The 15,040-nt window shown below is 34.6% G+C and overlaps 4 protein-coding genes across 9 annotated transcripts in view; 1 reads left to right on the forward strand and 3 right to left on the reverse strand.

The window, feature by feature from the left end:
- Positions 1–15,040, forward strand: part of LOC108742700 (connectin) — a 197,659-nt gene that overhangs the window by 127,712 nt on the left and 54,907 nt on the right. The window lies entirely within an intron of this gene.
- LOC108742711 (trypsin 3A1-like) lies at positions 4,632–7,799 on the reverse strand. Its single transcript, XM_018478011.2, has 4 exons — positions 7,687–7,799; positions 7,237–7,438; positions 5,648–5,965; positions 4,632–4,801 (listed from the first exon to the last, which is right to left on the reverse strand). Exons 1-4 carry the CDS (start codon positions 7,721–7,723, stop codon positions 4,780–4,782), a joined length of 579 nt encoding a protein of 192 aa, XP_018333513.1. The 5' UTR covers positions 7,724–7,799; the 3' UTR covers positions 4,632–4,779.
- LOC108742707 (trypsin-2-like) lies at positions 8,407–10,740 on the reverse strand. The gene is made up of 4 exons (XM_018478007.1): positions 10,629–10,740; positions 10,166–10,367; positions 9,374–9,761; positions 8,407–8,614 (listed from the first exon to the last, which is right to left on the reverse strand). The coding sequence occupies exons 1-4, from the start codon at positions 10,669–10,671 to the stop codon at positions 8,465–8,467; spliced, it is 783 nt and encodes a 260-aa protein (XP_018333509.1). The 5' UTR covers positions 10,672–10,740; the 3' UTR covers positions 8,407–8,464.
- Positions 14,081–15,040, reverse strand: part of LOC108742709 (trypsin-7-like) — a 4,902-nt gene continuing 3,942 nt past the window's right edge. Inside the window, exon 4 of the mRNA XM_018478009.1 lies at positions 14,081–14,465. Within this exon, the coding sequence (XP_018333511.1) occupies positions 14,319–14,465 (147 nt within the window). The 3' untranslated portion in view covers positions 14,081–14,318. The remainder of the gene's footprint in view (positions 14,466–15,040) is intronic.

Raw genomic sequence — 15,040 nt, forward strand, 5'->3', positions numbered from 1 at the left:
AAACTCGTCTATACAATGATGATTAAATAGATTTCTATTGTGCTTTGATACGTAAGCACTCATTGCAAGTATCTTGACAACAATTCCAACATTTTATTGAGGTGATATCTTTCTATCGAAATGGAGGTATCTTCTTGGAAGCTCATTAAAAATCGTAACTAGTGCGTTTGGAATTCATTCTATTTTTTTTTTCACTCGCTGCTGAAATCCCTGGACGATTATCAATAACCAATTTCGTAACTTTTAGCTGTCGGTTTCCATTTCCCAGTAACTTTTTTATTAGTTCTTTGATCTGCGAATTTCGATTGAGGCACAAGATTTTCTCATTACAGGAGACATTTTTATTATTTCTAATCGTTCAAGTTTTATTGATTTGAATAAATTACATCAAAGGTACCTGCGGGATTTTCTCAATCGTTTGTGACAGTAAAAAGATGGTTTTGAAGAGGGGAAAATTCTATTATTTCGAGATGTACAAATCAATTAGAACATATACCTACCTGCAATACTTTGTTGAGAGATTCAGGTACCAAAGTTATCCATTTTTGATACTGCTATCGATTAAAATTATAAGTGGTCATTGCAATTAAACAAAAGTAATAACTTTTCCTGAATTTGAATAAACATTTGGCGACACACTGCATGTTATAATATTATCTTATCTAGTGATCAGTCTGCATGTACTTTTTTTCCTGATTTTTGAGTCATACCTATTTGAGTTTTAGTGAAGAGATAACAAGTACCGATATGTTAACTTATTTACTTGTTATTTGTTATACTCATCGTATGTCCAATTCAAATTTAGTTTCAGTTGTTTTCAATATATTATTTTTACGTATTTATTAATATTAAATTATTACAAGTCAAATATATTCTAAAACAAATAGAAAATTCGCTTCATCCTTTCCTTGAATTAATATTCCAGTTTTAGAATACGAAATTCGCTTATTCATTGTATGATTGAGGTTACCGAGCAGGTACCCTTTGTAGCATTTTTTTATTAATAAAATGAAATTATTTTTATTATTATCGTCCTTTCAGGAGTTGTATTGTATATTGACAAGCAAATGCAGTAACAAATAATTTAAAATGTTTACGGATTATATTGACCTCGATCAATTACACATTTTCATGTTTTCCAAATGTACCTACAATACCCGCCTCTCACACACCTGAAGATTCATGTTATTTTAAATTACTTATGCTCATTTTCAGATTGAAAAGTTGACCCACTCATATGTGTATTATATTTTGGCTTTGCACTTTCTGTTTTTTTCCTTAATATTTAACCTATGTTGAACTTTCTTAGTACATGTGCTTACTGCACGTTTTATGTGCAAGGGTCGCTACACTGGAAGGGTGCATTATTGAAATGTCACAGAGACATAATCAAAGCCGAATAATCTCATTCGAACTGAATGACTATAAGGGTCACCACAATAGAACTACAATTATTTGAAATTGCTTTTAAAATTTACGACCAATAAGCGTTTGGAAAGTTGAAAATTTCTTAATCGAAAATTATTTTCTACATGATCGATCGTAGGAAATTGGTAATTATTATTTCACTGCAATCAGATGAATACAGTTGGTGCAAAATTATCGAGCACATATTTGAATAATTTAACAGAGTCGTCAACGTCAATTAGGTATCAACATTTTAAAAATCTGGCCATTAGTAAAGCTGTGAATTAATTTAGTGAGTGAGTTCATCCAAAGCCTTGAAAAGTCGTTGTTTGTTATCGTTGGATTTAGAAGGTTAGGAATGAAGAGGTATTAGAAATAATAGCCCTAGAAAAAAAATTTGTCTCTCTCCAGTCTCTCAGAGTCTTTCAGCATCTCTGAGACCGTTTCTGACAGTCATTCACAGTCTCTCAGTTATTGCCCAGGTGTTTTTATGGATCTCCCACAGTCTCTGTATGAGAGACTCGAACGATAAAATTGTTAATTCAGAGATTCGAGTCTCTCACAGAGAAGCTGAATGTATAAAACTGAAAAGTTGAGAGACTCGAGTCTCTCGTAGGAAGACTGGGACCTCTGAAATATGCTGAACTGAAAATTTTAACCATGTTTATCGAGACACCACTTATTGAGAGATTCGAGTCTCTCGTTCAGAGACTCGATACGAAATGAGGATCTCTCTATTAGCGACTCGAGTCTCTCGTTCAGAGACGCTAAACAGTTTTTTGAGAGTCTCTCGACATCTCTCAGAGACACCTGAGAGACTCGATTAAAGACGGAGACTCGAGTCTCGCTTTCAGAGACTCTGAGAGACTGAACATTTTTATCTCGGGAGGATAACAGAGGACTCTATGGAAGTCAATAAAAATAGGCGAGATAGGTTGGTAGGACATCTTCATGAAGGTCTAGTCAGAAACATATTCGAGTCAGAAACTGGTGTTAGGAGGGATAGAGGTAAACCTAGATTAGATTACCGTTCGCAAGTGTGGGTTGTTCTCGTTTTTGGGAAATCCGAGTTTAGCTCTGGATAGGAAAGAGTGGAGGTACGTGTCCAAACAGTTTTAGGACTAACGACCTTATAATGATGATGATTTGGGATATGTAGTTTTTATAAATTTTTAATAGCTGGAAACTTGTGATCTGTATCTAAATAATATAATTAAAAAATATACGATTTAAACTGTTCACTAAAACTGATTCTAAAGGAGTTTGTCCTACGTAAAAGCAATCACAATCTAAGCATTTTAGCTTAATAATATGTTAATTGTTTTAATGTTTAATTAGTCTTTCATGTTTGAGAAATAACGCCCATCTCTCATTCTCATATTCCTTCTATTCCTACTTTTTAATCTAACAAAAGCACATATTTCGGGATTAATTCCCTATTTTGATTTTTGTCACACGCCATTACATCTCCACAAGCAGGATGACTTAATTACACACTCTGAATATATAAAACGTTTTAGGTAGTACACACTTGAATAATAATAAGATAACATTCTCCAATCTTAAAGGATAAAATCTCAAATCTTACTATTTTATTATTTTTTTTTATAAATATGTACATCAAGATATATCCAAATCTCTTTAGCGCTTGGTTGGTATTTACGTTATGGTATTTTGTGGATAGTCACTTGAAGGTATTACCTCTGATTTTATTAGGTGGTAAAGTAAGGTTTAAGTTGTTCTGAATAAACAGTTGCTCACTTCAGTAAAATGCAATTCTTCATACAGGTGCTCACATCTTATCACAATCGTTTTTTATTTACACTTTTAGGCTTTATACAATTATCACAATTTTTCTTCGTTTTACCTGGTCGTGTTCTTTAATAGTTTACTAAAGTCCGCTAACTTCGTTTATGTACGACCTTAGATTGGTTATGTTTGTATAAACACCGGGGTATCTGGCTCGAGCGCATCCGTATCCCCAAGAGACTATTCCTATTTGAACCCCATTCTCGACAAGTGGTCCTCCTGAATCTCCCTGAAAAGCACGAACAGATCAGAACATTAAATGTAATTAATCCATTCAGAGTATCTTAAGTAATTGTACTTAAGTATGATGCCTTCTGTTATAACGTAATAACTAGTATATGCTAAAATAATTTGATTTTGATTCTGTTTTCGCAATCATTTAGAGCCTTTTTTTAGAAAAATTGAAGTATATTATAACAAGTAAATATTTAATTAAGGATGTAGGAATATGTGCCTACCAGTTAAAAGCAGTTCTGCAATAAATTATGGAATTTGGATGGCTGTCATTACAAAGGAGAGATTCAAATTGAAGTACAACATTTAAAACTTTTGAAGTATTTAATTCTCACCAGTTAGTAATACCGGTGGGGTGGCGGTCCCTCCGGACTATGCCGGAAGATACGGCGGAAGATCCACATTAGCCTTCTTCTAGGAATCGGTGGTGGTGGGGTGAGAAAGATAATGTCTTCATTTCGTTCGTCTCATCTTTCTCACCCGAACCACCACCCACCCATTCCCACGATTCCTGAAAGGAGGCTGGAGAGGGCCTTCCGCCCTATCTTCCGGCGTAGTCCGGATGGACTGCCCGCCCACCAGCATTAGTGGCTGGTGGGAATGAAATACTCAAAAGTTTTTTTTATCTAAACAAGTACACACACTGAGGAAAGTAGCGGCTAGCAAGGCGGTATATAACAGTGGTGCAGACAAAAATGCTTGTTGCAGGTAGAAGTGACCATACTACAGTATAAAGATTCTATACAGTACGTTCACTCGTTTGATCTGCCCAAGGTACCGATATTTTTTGCAAGCCATCATAAATTAACTTTATATACGTTGAACTGCCAAATGCGTTTAGACAGAAAATGTATTTGTACTATAGTTTCACGATAACACTATGTACAAACCAACGTCTGCAGGAGAGAGATGTACGGACATGGCTGGGAAGTAATCCTACTGTAAAGAATCTTTATACTATTTTAGTGTCTTTTGATGGATATTATTTAAATGCCAAAAAAAAACACTAATAATAACAATTAACAATTTATAACAATAACAAGCGAAACACAAGTAACAAAAAGGCACAAGGAGTGAAACATACAACAAGAACAAAGTAACAGAAAGAACAAGATAATACAACAATAGTANATAAATTAAACTACATCTTTTTTTGAAATATATTTCACTTGTTTTGCTATTACATCATTATAGTATGTATTTATACTCGACTTATTGAGTTGATCCAAGTTCGAAACGCAGAAACGCGCGTATAAACGCCATACGGCCCAGCACGTCCACATTCATTGCCCCAGGAAGCAACACCTACTTGGCCATATTGTGATGTGACTAGTGGTTCGCCCGAATTACCCTGTACATTAAAATATAACAATTAATGAAACAAAAATCGCGGATTAAAATTAACTGTGTAGCAAGAATACTAACTGAAAGTGAATAAAGTAAATACATTTCTCAAATGCACTACTGAAGAAATTAGAAAAACAAATTTTTTGAGGTGAAACTTGTACAGTGTCTCAAATAGTATCTATCTCTAACAATTTCAATCTGTGTTATCGTTCTTTGTCTTTTATTAACATTTTCATTGAAACAGCCTGATAATTATGAGATATACCCGAGATAAAAATGTTCAGTCTCTTCAGAGTCTCTGAAAGCGAGACTCGAGTCTCCGTCTCTCATCGAGTCTCTCTGGTGTCGCTGAGGGAGACTATCAAAAAAACTGTTTAGCGTCTCTGAACGAGAGACTCGAGTCGCTCATAGAAAGATCCCCATTTCGTATCCAGTCTCTAAACGAGAGACTCGAATCTCTCAGTAAGTGGTGTCTCGATAGATATGGTTAAAATTTTCTAAGTTCAATATATTTCAGAGATCCAAGTATTTCTGCGAAAGATTCGAGTCTCTCAATTTTTCAGTTTTATTCATTCAGTTTCTCTGTGAGAGACTCAAATCTCTGAATTAACAATTTTATCGTTCGAGTCGCTCATACAGAGACTGTGAGAGATCCATAAAAACACCTGGGCAATAACTGAGAGACTGTGAAAGACTGTGAGAGATGCTGTCAGAGACGTTGAAAGACTCTGAGAGACTGGAAAGAGAAATTTTTGTCTAGGGTAGGTAGACAAATACCTGACAAATATTGCCTCCTGCAGAAAAACCTGCACAGATCATGTTTTCGGTTATTATTATTCTATTTCCATACCTTTGCTGGCAGACATCGTTATCGACAAGTGGTATGCTAACACTTCGAAGATGGGACTGTGAGACGCCATCTTCCCATCCAGTTGCTGTAGCATTGGTTCCAGAACGGATATCAATGTTTGGTGTTGGCAATGAAACAGCTCTAATTGTGTTATCATACGTTAAATCAGATGTTATCCGAACGAGTCCGATATCGTACTCTTCACTGCTCGAATTATAGCGTGAATGAGGGCGGATAGAAACAACTGCAACACTAACACCACCGGAGTTTCGAAAATTCGATCCTGCTCGAATGGTGTACCGAAAAAGAACGTTACCCCTGAAGAAAAACTTTTTATTATAAAAGTGGCTCATTTGTTTCTGATAAATAATTTTCGTTTGACGGTGGGCGTAGCGGAAAAAAAGGTTAGAAATGTGGCGTTACAGACGAATGATGAGGATACCGTGGATAGAGAAGGTTAGAAATGAAGAGGTATTAGAAAGAATAGGAGAACAGAGGACTCTATAGAAGTCAATAAGAAATAGGGGAGATATGTTGATAAGACATCTTCTAAGGCATGAACGACTAACCTAAAATAGGTTACTGTTCAGAAGTAGTTAAGGACGTGGGATGTTCCAGTTTTAGGGAAATGCGAAAACTAGTTCGCGATATGAAAGAGTGAAGGGCTGACGACCTTATGATATTATATTACAGTTTGAAATTAGAAAGCACAAAGGAAACCTAGGTACATTATAGAATGACAGAATTAAGCATTGCGGAATGTTGTCCCTACATGCAGAAATGATGCAACATTTTGAAATACCAAAAACTGAACTGATCGCAGAATACTTAAAGATTAAGTAACGTAAGTAACGATAAGAATAAAATAAAATTTTAACGAAAAACTCCTACAGATATGACGAGATAGAGGCACAAATTTAACATTTCCTAGAACAGTTTCAATCTTGTATGTTAAAATAATCATTCGTTTCATCTTTTATAGTTAGGACAATCAATACAATATCTGTGAGAATGGACGTATGTTCTTTCTTGTTTCCACTTGGGATTGTAGGTATTTGCTGCGTTTTAAACACACTCTTGTTAAGTTACAAAATGCTTCATGAAAAGTACAAAGTGAAAAGAGATAACCGGATAATACAAGTAAACGGTGCAGCAGTTACCATAGAGTTTGCTTAGGTAGGCAAAAGATCAGGGTCGGCTTTATAACTGCCTGGCTGGAATTATATCTATAAACAATCGTCTTTACATTCCTAAATTCCTGAGAATGTTGAACTTTCTTTAAAGTCTGATGCTGGTAACATGTTCAAATTCTGCTTGACTGCATCTCTTTCTGTTACACAATTGGTGTAATGTTATTCCTTTTTCTTTATTAGTGTATTTTTTATGTTTACGATATTCCCTACAACGTCTGTTGTGAGTAAAAGTATGCGTTATGTCAGCAGCTGCTCTAGTCTAGTTAGTAAGTTGAAAGAAGACAGTAAATGCGACATTAAAGATAGTTTTATTGCAAACTATAACAATTTTAAATGTCCCAACTGTAAAGGTAAACCCCATTTCACAATTATTCATACTAGGAAGTATTTACTTACGATGAAAGACAATGTGCAGCGGTAAGAATCCATCTTGGACTTATAATCGATCCAGCACAAATTTGAGACGAGAAATATAGCAGTGTTACCTGATAAGGATACTCACTAATATCAACCTCTGCACCTTCTACGCTCCTGCCATATGGCAGTGTTAATGCTGCTTTGGAAGGAATTGATGCTGCATTGATGAAATTGAAACATCCTACAAAAAATTATCTTACAGATTCGGATTTGAAGCTTTAAGCTTCTAAATAAACGAAACTTTGTGGTTCCTTACGACTTTATTTGTTATCAATAGTATAAAAGATAGCCCAAAATCTACATTAAAAGAGTAAGTTAGAGTAACAATTAGTGGTTCAAATCACTAATTCCAATTTTCATATATACTATATCTACATGAAATACATGATCTTATTTGTAGTAAAATAACCAAACTATTTATGTCCTTACCCAAAAATGAAAATGCTATGCATACAACAGGGTTCATTTTCTTGAAGGCAGACTCTCAGCTGTAATGAATTCAATTATCTAATTTTTTTTTTCATAACCATTGAATTCTTAAAACCATTGGTTCGTCTTTGATTAATTTTTGATAAATATATTAAGTATGAACTGTTTTATCAATTTTATCGTATGTGGATGGATGCATGTGCAGTTCTCGCTGTTATTAATTGAAAAATCTTCTTCGAAATGTAATTAATGGAAAATTACCTAAATTTAAAAAATAATAGAATGTGGTAAGGGTGTCAAATATTATAGATTTTTTGAGGTTGATTATATGCGAGTTTATGCACTTTCAATTGCGCTAAACTTGTGTGTAATGTAAATCTACTGGTGGCATGAAATCATACAACCAACGCGGTAAACGCCATCTGTATTACACTGCTATATTCAGTGGAATTTAATATGTTCAACAAGGTCCATTTAAATAGATGGATATCTATGTTCATGGTGGTCAAAATTCTGTCGAAACTGCCAGACGTTGATCGCAATTTAAATCTTATCGGATCTCATTAACGACAGAACACTGCGTTTTATGAAATCCTTGCATCAATAAGGTCGAAATCACGATCCGTATCTAGCAGTTTCGAGAGAATTCAGAATTCTTTGTCCGATATTGGTGAAATAATTGTTGAAAAGTACTACTATAACTATAAATGAAACTAGATATTTGCTTGCAGTGTATTTTATTTTGACTTTACATCAATTAAGAATAAGTAGATAGTACTTATACTCCAGTTTGCGAGTTGATCCAAGTTCTAAAAGCAGAAACACGTGTGTACACACCGTAGGGTCCAGCACGGCCGCAATCGTTGCCCCATGAAGCAATACCCAATTGACCGTACTCTGATGCAACCAATGGTTCACCCGATTCACCCTGTACATTACAGTAAAACAATTAAGAAAAATAAAACAAAAGGTTACTATGTAGTAAGAATACTAACTTCAAACAATAGTGGTTGTAAACTAAATAGGTATGTTAGCATTTATTGTAAATAATCAGGATGTGTTAGCAACAAATTTTTGTGATTTGTTATTTGAAATTACGGCCTATGTCATAATTTCAAAGCTAAAGCAGCAAAGTAGAGAATAAATATTAGGGAGTTACAGGTGAATAATGAGGATACCGTCGATAGAGATGGTTGGAACACCTTCTCAGGCTTGAAGGTCTAGTCAGAGACGTATTAGAAGCAGAAACGGGAGTTAGGAGGAGTAGAGGTAGACCTAGATTAGATTACTGTTCGCAAATAGTTAAGGATTTGGGATGTTGTAGTTGTAGTGAATATTAGCTCAGGATAGAATGGAGTGAAGGTGCGTATCCAACCAGTCTTAGGGCTGACGACCTTATGATGATGATGACACTACTATATTTCTTAGAAACATTGCTGAATTAATTGTAGGTAGTCTTGTCGAAGATCAAAAAGATAAGGAAGTCCGTCATCAAATCCCGCTTGCTAGAAACCGTCTAGTCGTTCTGTGCTTTTCATTGACATTTTTGCTGGGAGTACTTCAAAACTAAAACCTTTAATGATGAATCGGACAGAAAACGGAAGAGACTGAATGATTATCTGTGGATGAAACTACCTACCTTCTTCTTTAAAAAACTTTTTACAAAACTTTAAAAAAACATACATACCTGGCAAGTGTTACTTGAAGCAAAACCTGCGCAAATCATGTTGTCGGTTATTACTCTGCTGTCGTAATAGCTGTCCTGGCAGACATCGTTATCGATAATCTGTACGGAGACACCTCGCAGGTGAGAACCTGAGACGTCATCTTCCCATCCAGTTGTTGTAGCAGTGGTACGAGGACGAATATAATCATTTGGTAAGGGTAATTCAACAGGCCTAATTGAACTTCCATACGTCAATTCAGATTGTAACCAAGCGACTCCAATATCGTAATCAAGACTTCCCGAATTATAGCGTGAATGAGTGCGGGTAGAAACAACTGGGACTGAAACGCCACCGGTGTTTCTGTAATTCGATCCTGCGCGAACGGAGTATCGGAGAAGGAAGTTACTCCTAAGGAGAAACTTTTTGTTAGATACAATATGTACCTCTTTGTAACATTGCCGATATATTGAAATTGAACGCAAAGGGATGTCGCTATGTTCTGTTTAATCACGGTAATTTGTAGTTGAAGTAACCCTCCACAACGGGTAAATATCAATATCTATCTACGTATATTCCAGTTATTCAACAGTAACAATAATTAAGCATTTAAAATACTTCATTCATAAACATTCAATTTGAAATTTCGACAAAAAAGCTCTTACAGGTACGAAGAGACTTTCAGAATTGATTTGCTTTCCTGAATCCTGAATTAATTTCAATCTTGTATATTGATCATTCCTATTATCATTTATTTAGCATTGAGTAGCCCTTTTTTCACATATATTTATAAAGATATGGAACCGTTTACTTACCGTGAAAGACAATGTGCAGCAGTAAGAACCCACTTTCGGTTTAAAATTGATCCGGCGCAAATTGGAGACGAGCTATACAGCAGTGCGACCTGATAAGGATACTCTCTAATATCAACGTTTACACCTTCTACACTCCTGCCATTTGACGGTATTAATGCTGCATTGGAAGGAATTGATGCTGCATTGATGATATTGAAACATCCTACAAAAAAATATCCTACAGGGCTGGATTTTGAAGCTTTGGGTTTCTAATTAAACGAAACTTTGTGGTTCTTTACTACAAATTTGTTTGTTATGAACAGTGTGAAACCATAGATGGGGTTGTCTAAGCAGATAACCCAAAACGCTAAAGATTAGTATAGTTTAAATCACTAATTTAGAATTTCAGATCTATGTATGTAGAATGTACATGAAATATATGATATTCGTTGATTGAAAATAGCTAAACTAACGGCATACTTACCCAGAAAGGAAAACAGTAAACGTGCAACAGTTATTGGATTCATTTTCTCAAAGGCTTACATTCAACTGTAATGAATTAATTCAGGCAAGATTTTTTAACTTAAATATGTTTCGTTGTTACGTAATTTGGTGATAATTTTTATCGAAAAATTCGACAGCTAAATACGTCGTTGCAAATATTAACTCAATAACCATAAGGACCACTTTTCCAATAATCAAAAACTAAATCTCTGTAAGATCAGTAATTTCTTTTTAATTAAATTTTGATATGTATTGTCATATTAATCTTATCGTTTTAAGTAAATATACGTGCAATATTCGCAAATATTATCTAAAAAGTAATTCTGGAAAATCATCATGATTTTCAAGAATTTTGATTAAGAAAAAATGAGGAAACTCGTCTATACAATGATGATTAAATAGATTTCTATTGTGCTTTGATACGTAAGCACTCATTGCAAGTATCTTGACAACAATTCCAACATTTTATTGAGGTGATATCTTTCTATCGAAATGGAGGTATCTTCTTGGAAGCTCATTAAAAATCGTAACTAGTGCGTTTGGAATTCATTCTATTTTTTTTTTCACTCGCTGCTGAAATCCCTGGACGATTATCAATAACCAATTTCGTAACTTTTAGCTGTCGGTTTCCATTTCCCAGTAACTTTTTTATTAGTTCTTTGATCTGCGAATTTCGATTGAGGCACAAGATTTTCTCATTACAGGAGACATTTTTATTATTTCTAATCGTTCAAGTTTTATTGATTTGAATAAATTACATCAAAGGTACCTGCGGGATTTTCTCAATCGTTTGTGACAGTAAAAAGATGGTTTTGAAGAGGGGAAAATTCTATTATTTCGAGATGTACAAATCAATTAGAACATATACCTACCTGCAATACTTTGTTGAGAGATTCAGGTACCAAAGTTATCCATTTTTGATACTGCTATCGATTAAAATTATAAGTGGTCATTGCAATTAAACAAAAGTAATAACTTTTCCTGAATTTGAATAAACATTTGGCGACACACTGCATGTTATAATATTATCTTATCTAGTGATCAGTCTGCATGTACTTTTTTTCCTGATTTTTGAGTCATACCTATTTGAGTTTTAGTGAAGAGATAACAAGTACCGATATGTTAACTTATTTACTTGTTATTTGTTATACTCATCGTATGTCCAATTCAAATTTAGTTTCAGTTGTTTTCAATATATTATTTTTACGTATTTATTAATATTAAATTATTACAAGTCAAATATATTCTAAAACAAATAGAAAATTCGCTTCATCCTTTCCTTGAATTAATATTCCAGTTTTAGAATACGAAATTCGCTTATTCATTGTATGATTGAGGTTACCGAGCAGGTACCCTTTGTAGCATTTTTTTATTAATAAAATGAAATTATTTTTATTATTATCGTCCTTTCAGGAGTTGTATTGTATATTGACAAGCAAATGCAGTAACAAATAATTTAAAATGTTTACGGATTATATTGACCTCGATCAATTACACATTTTCATGTTTTCCAAATGTACCTACAATACCCGCCTCTCACACACCTGAAGATTCATGTTATTTTAAATTACTTATGCTCATTTTCAGATTGAAAAGTTGACCCACTCATATGTGTATTATATTTTGGCTTTGCACTTTCTGTTTTTTTCCTTAATATTTAACCTATGTTGAACTTTCTTAGTACATGTGCTTACTGCACGTTTTATGTGCAAGGGTCGCTACACTGGAAGGGTGCATTATTGAAATGTCACAGAGACATAATCAAAGCCGAATAATCTCATTCGAACTGAATGACTATAAGGGTCACCACAATAGAACTACAATTATTTGAAATTGCTTTTAAAATTTACGACCAATAAGCGTTTGGAAAGTTGAAAATTTCTTAATCGAAAATTATTTTCTACATGATCGATCGTAGGAAATTGGTAATTATTATTTCACTGCAATCAGATGAATACAGTTGGTGCAAAATTATCGAGCACATATTTGAATAATTTAACAGAGTCGTCAACGTCAATTAGGTATCAACATTTTAAAAATCTGGCCATTAGTAAAGCTGTGAATTAATTTAGTGAGTGAGTTCATCCAAAGCCTTGAAAAGTCGTTGTTTGTTATCGTTGGATTTAGAAGGTTAGGAATGAAGAGGTATTAGAAATAATAGCCCTAGAAAAAAAATTTGTCTCTCTCCAGTCTCTCAGAGTCTTTCAGCATCTCTGAGACCGTTTCTGACAGTCATTCACAGTCTCTCAGTTATTGCCCAGGTGTTTTTATGGATCTCCCACAGTCTCTGTATGAGAGACTCGAACGATAAAATTGTTAATTCAGAGATTCGAGTCTCTCACAGAGAAGCTGAATGTATAAAACTGAAAAGTTGAGAGACTCGAGTCTCTCGTAGGAAGACTGGGACCTCTGAAATATGCTGAACTGAAAATTTTAACCATGTTTATCGAGACACCACTTATTGAGAGATTCGAGTCTCTCGTTCAGAGACTCGATACGAAATGAGGATCTCTCTATTAGCGACTCGAGTCTCTCGTTCAGAGACGCTAAACAGTTTTTTGAGAGTCTCTCGACATCTCTCAGAGACACCTGAGAGACTCGATTAAAGACGGAGACTCGAGTCTCGCTTTCAGAGACTCTGAGAGACTGAACATTTTTATCTCGGGAGGATAACAGAGGACTCTATGGAAGTCAATAAAAATAGGCGAGATAGGTTGGTAGGACATCTTCATGAAGGTCTAGTCAGAAACATATTCGAGTCAGAAACTGGTGTTAGGAGGGATAGAGGTAAACCTAGATTAGATTACCGTTCGCAAGTGTGGGTTGTTCTCGTTTTTGGGAAATCCGAGTTTAGCTCTGGATAGGAAAGAGTGGAGGTACGTGTCCAAACAGTTTTAGGACTAACGACCTTATAATGATGATGATTTGGGATATGTAGTTTTTATAAATTTTTAATAGCTGGAAACTTGTGATCTGTATCTAAATAATATAATTAAAAAATATACGATTTAAACTGTTCACTAAAACTGATTCTAAAGGAGTTTGTCCTACGTAAAAGCAATCACAATCTAAGCATTTTAGCTTAATAATATGTTAATTGTTTTAATGTTTAATTAGTCTTTCATGTTTGAGAAATAACGCCCATCTCTCATTCTCATATTCCTTCTATTCCTACTTTTTAATCTAACAAAAGCACATATTTCGGGATTAATTCCCTATTTTGATTTTTGTCACACGCCATTACATCTCCACAAGCAGGATGACTTAATTACACACTCTGAATATATAAAACGTTTTAGGTAGTACACACTTGAATAATAATAAGATAACATTCTCCAATCTTAAAGGATAAAATCTCAAATCTTACTATTTTATTATTTTTTTTTATAAATATGTACATCAAGATATATCCAAATCTCTTTAGCGCTTGGTTGGTATTTACGTTATGGTATTTTGTGGATAGTCACTTGAAGGTATTACCTCTGATTTTATTAGGTGGTAAAGTAAGGTTTAAGTTGTTCTGAATAAACAGTTGCTCACTTCAGTAAAATGCAATTCTTCATACAGGTGCTCACATCTTATCACAATCGTTTTTTATTTACACTTTTAGGCTTTATACAATTATCACAATTTTTCTTCGTTTTACCTGGTCGTGTTCTTTAATAGTTTACTAAAGTCCGCTAACTTCGTTTATGTACGACCTTAGATTGGTTATGTTTGTATAAACACCGGGGTATCTGGCTCGAGCGCATCCGTATCCCCAAGAGACTATTCCTATTTGAACCCCATTCTCGACAAGTGGTCCTCCTGAATCTCCCTGAAAAGCACGAACAGATCAGAACATTAAATGTAATTAATCCATTCAGAGTATCTTAAGTAATTGTACTTAAGTATGATGCCTTCTGTTATAACGTAATAACTAGTATATGCTAAAATAATTTGATTTTGATTCTGTTTTCGCAATCATTTAGAGCCTTTTTTTAGAAAAATTGAAGTATATTATAACAAGTAAATATTTAATTAAGGATGTAGGAATATGTGCCTACCAGTTAAAAGCAGTTCTGCAATAAATTATGGAATTTGGATGGCTGTCATTACAAAGGAGAGATTCAAATTGAAGTACAACATTTAAAACTTTTGAAGTATTTAATTCTCACCAGTTAGTAATACCGGTGGGGTGGCGGTCCCTCCGGACTATGCCGGAAGATACGGCGGAAGATCCACATTAGCCTTCTTCTAGGAATCGGTGGTGGTGGGGTGAGAAAGATAATGTCTTCATTTCGTTCGTCTCATCTTTCTCACCCGAACCACCACCCACCCATTCCCACGATTCCTGAAAGGAGGCTGGAGAGGGCCTTCCGCCCTATCTTCCGGCGTAGTCCGGATGGACTG

Source organism: Agrilus planipennis, unplaced genomic scaffold (genome assembly GCF_000699045.2).
Source record: "Agrilus planipennis isolate EAB-ADULT unplaced genomic scaffold, Apla_2.0 scaffold302, whole genome shotgun sequence".
Lineage (NCBI taxonomy): Eukaryota > Metazoa > Arthropoda > Insecta > Coleoptera > Buprestidae > Agrilus > Agrilus planipennis.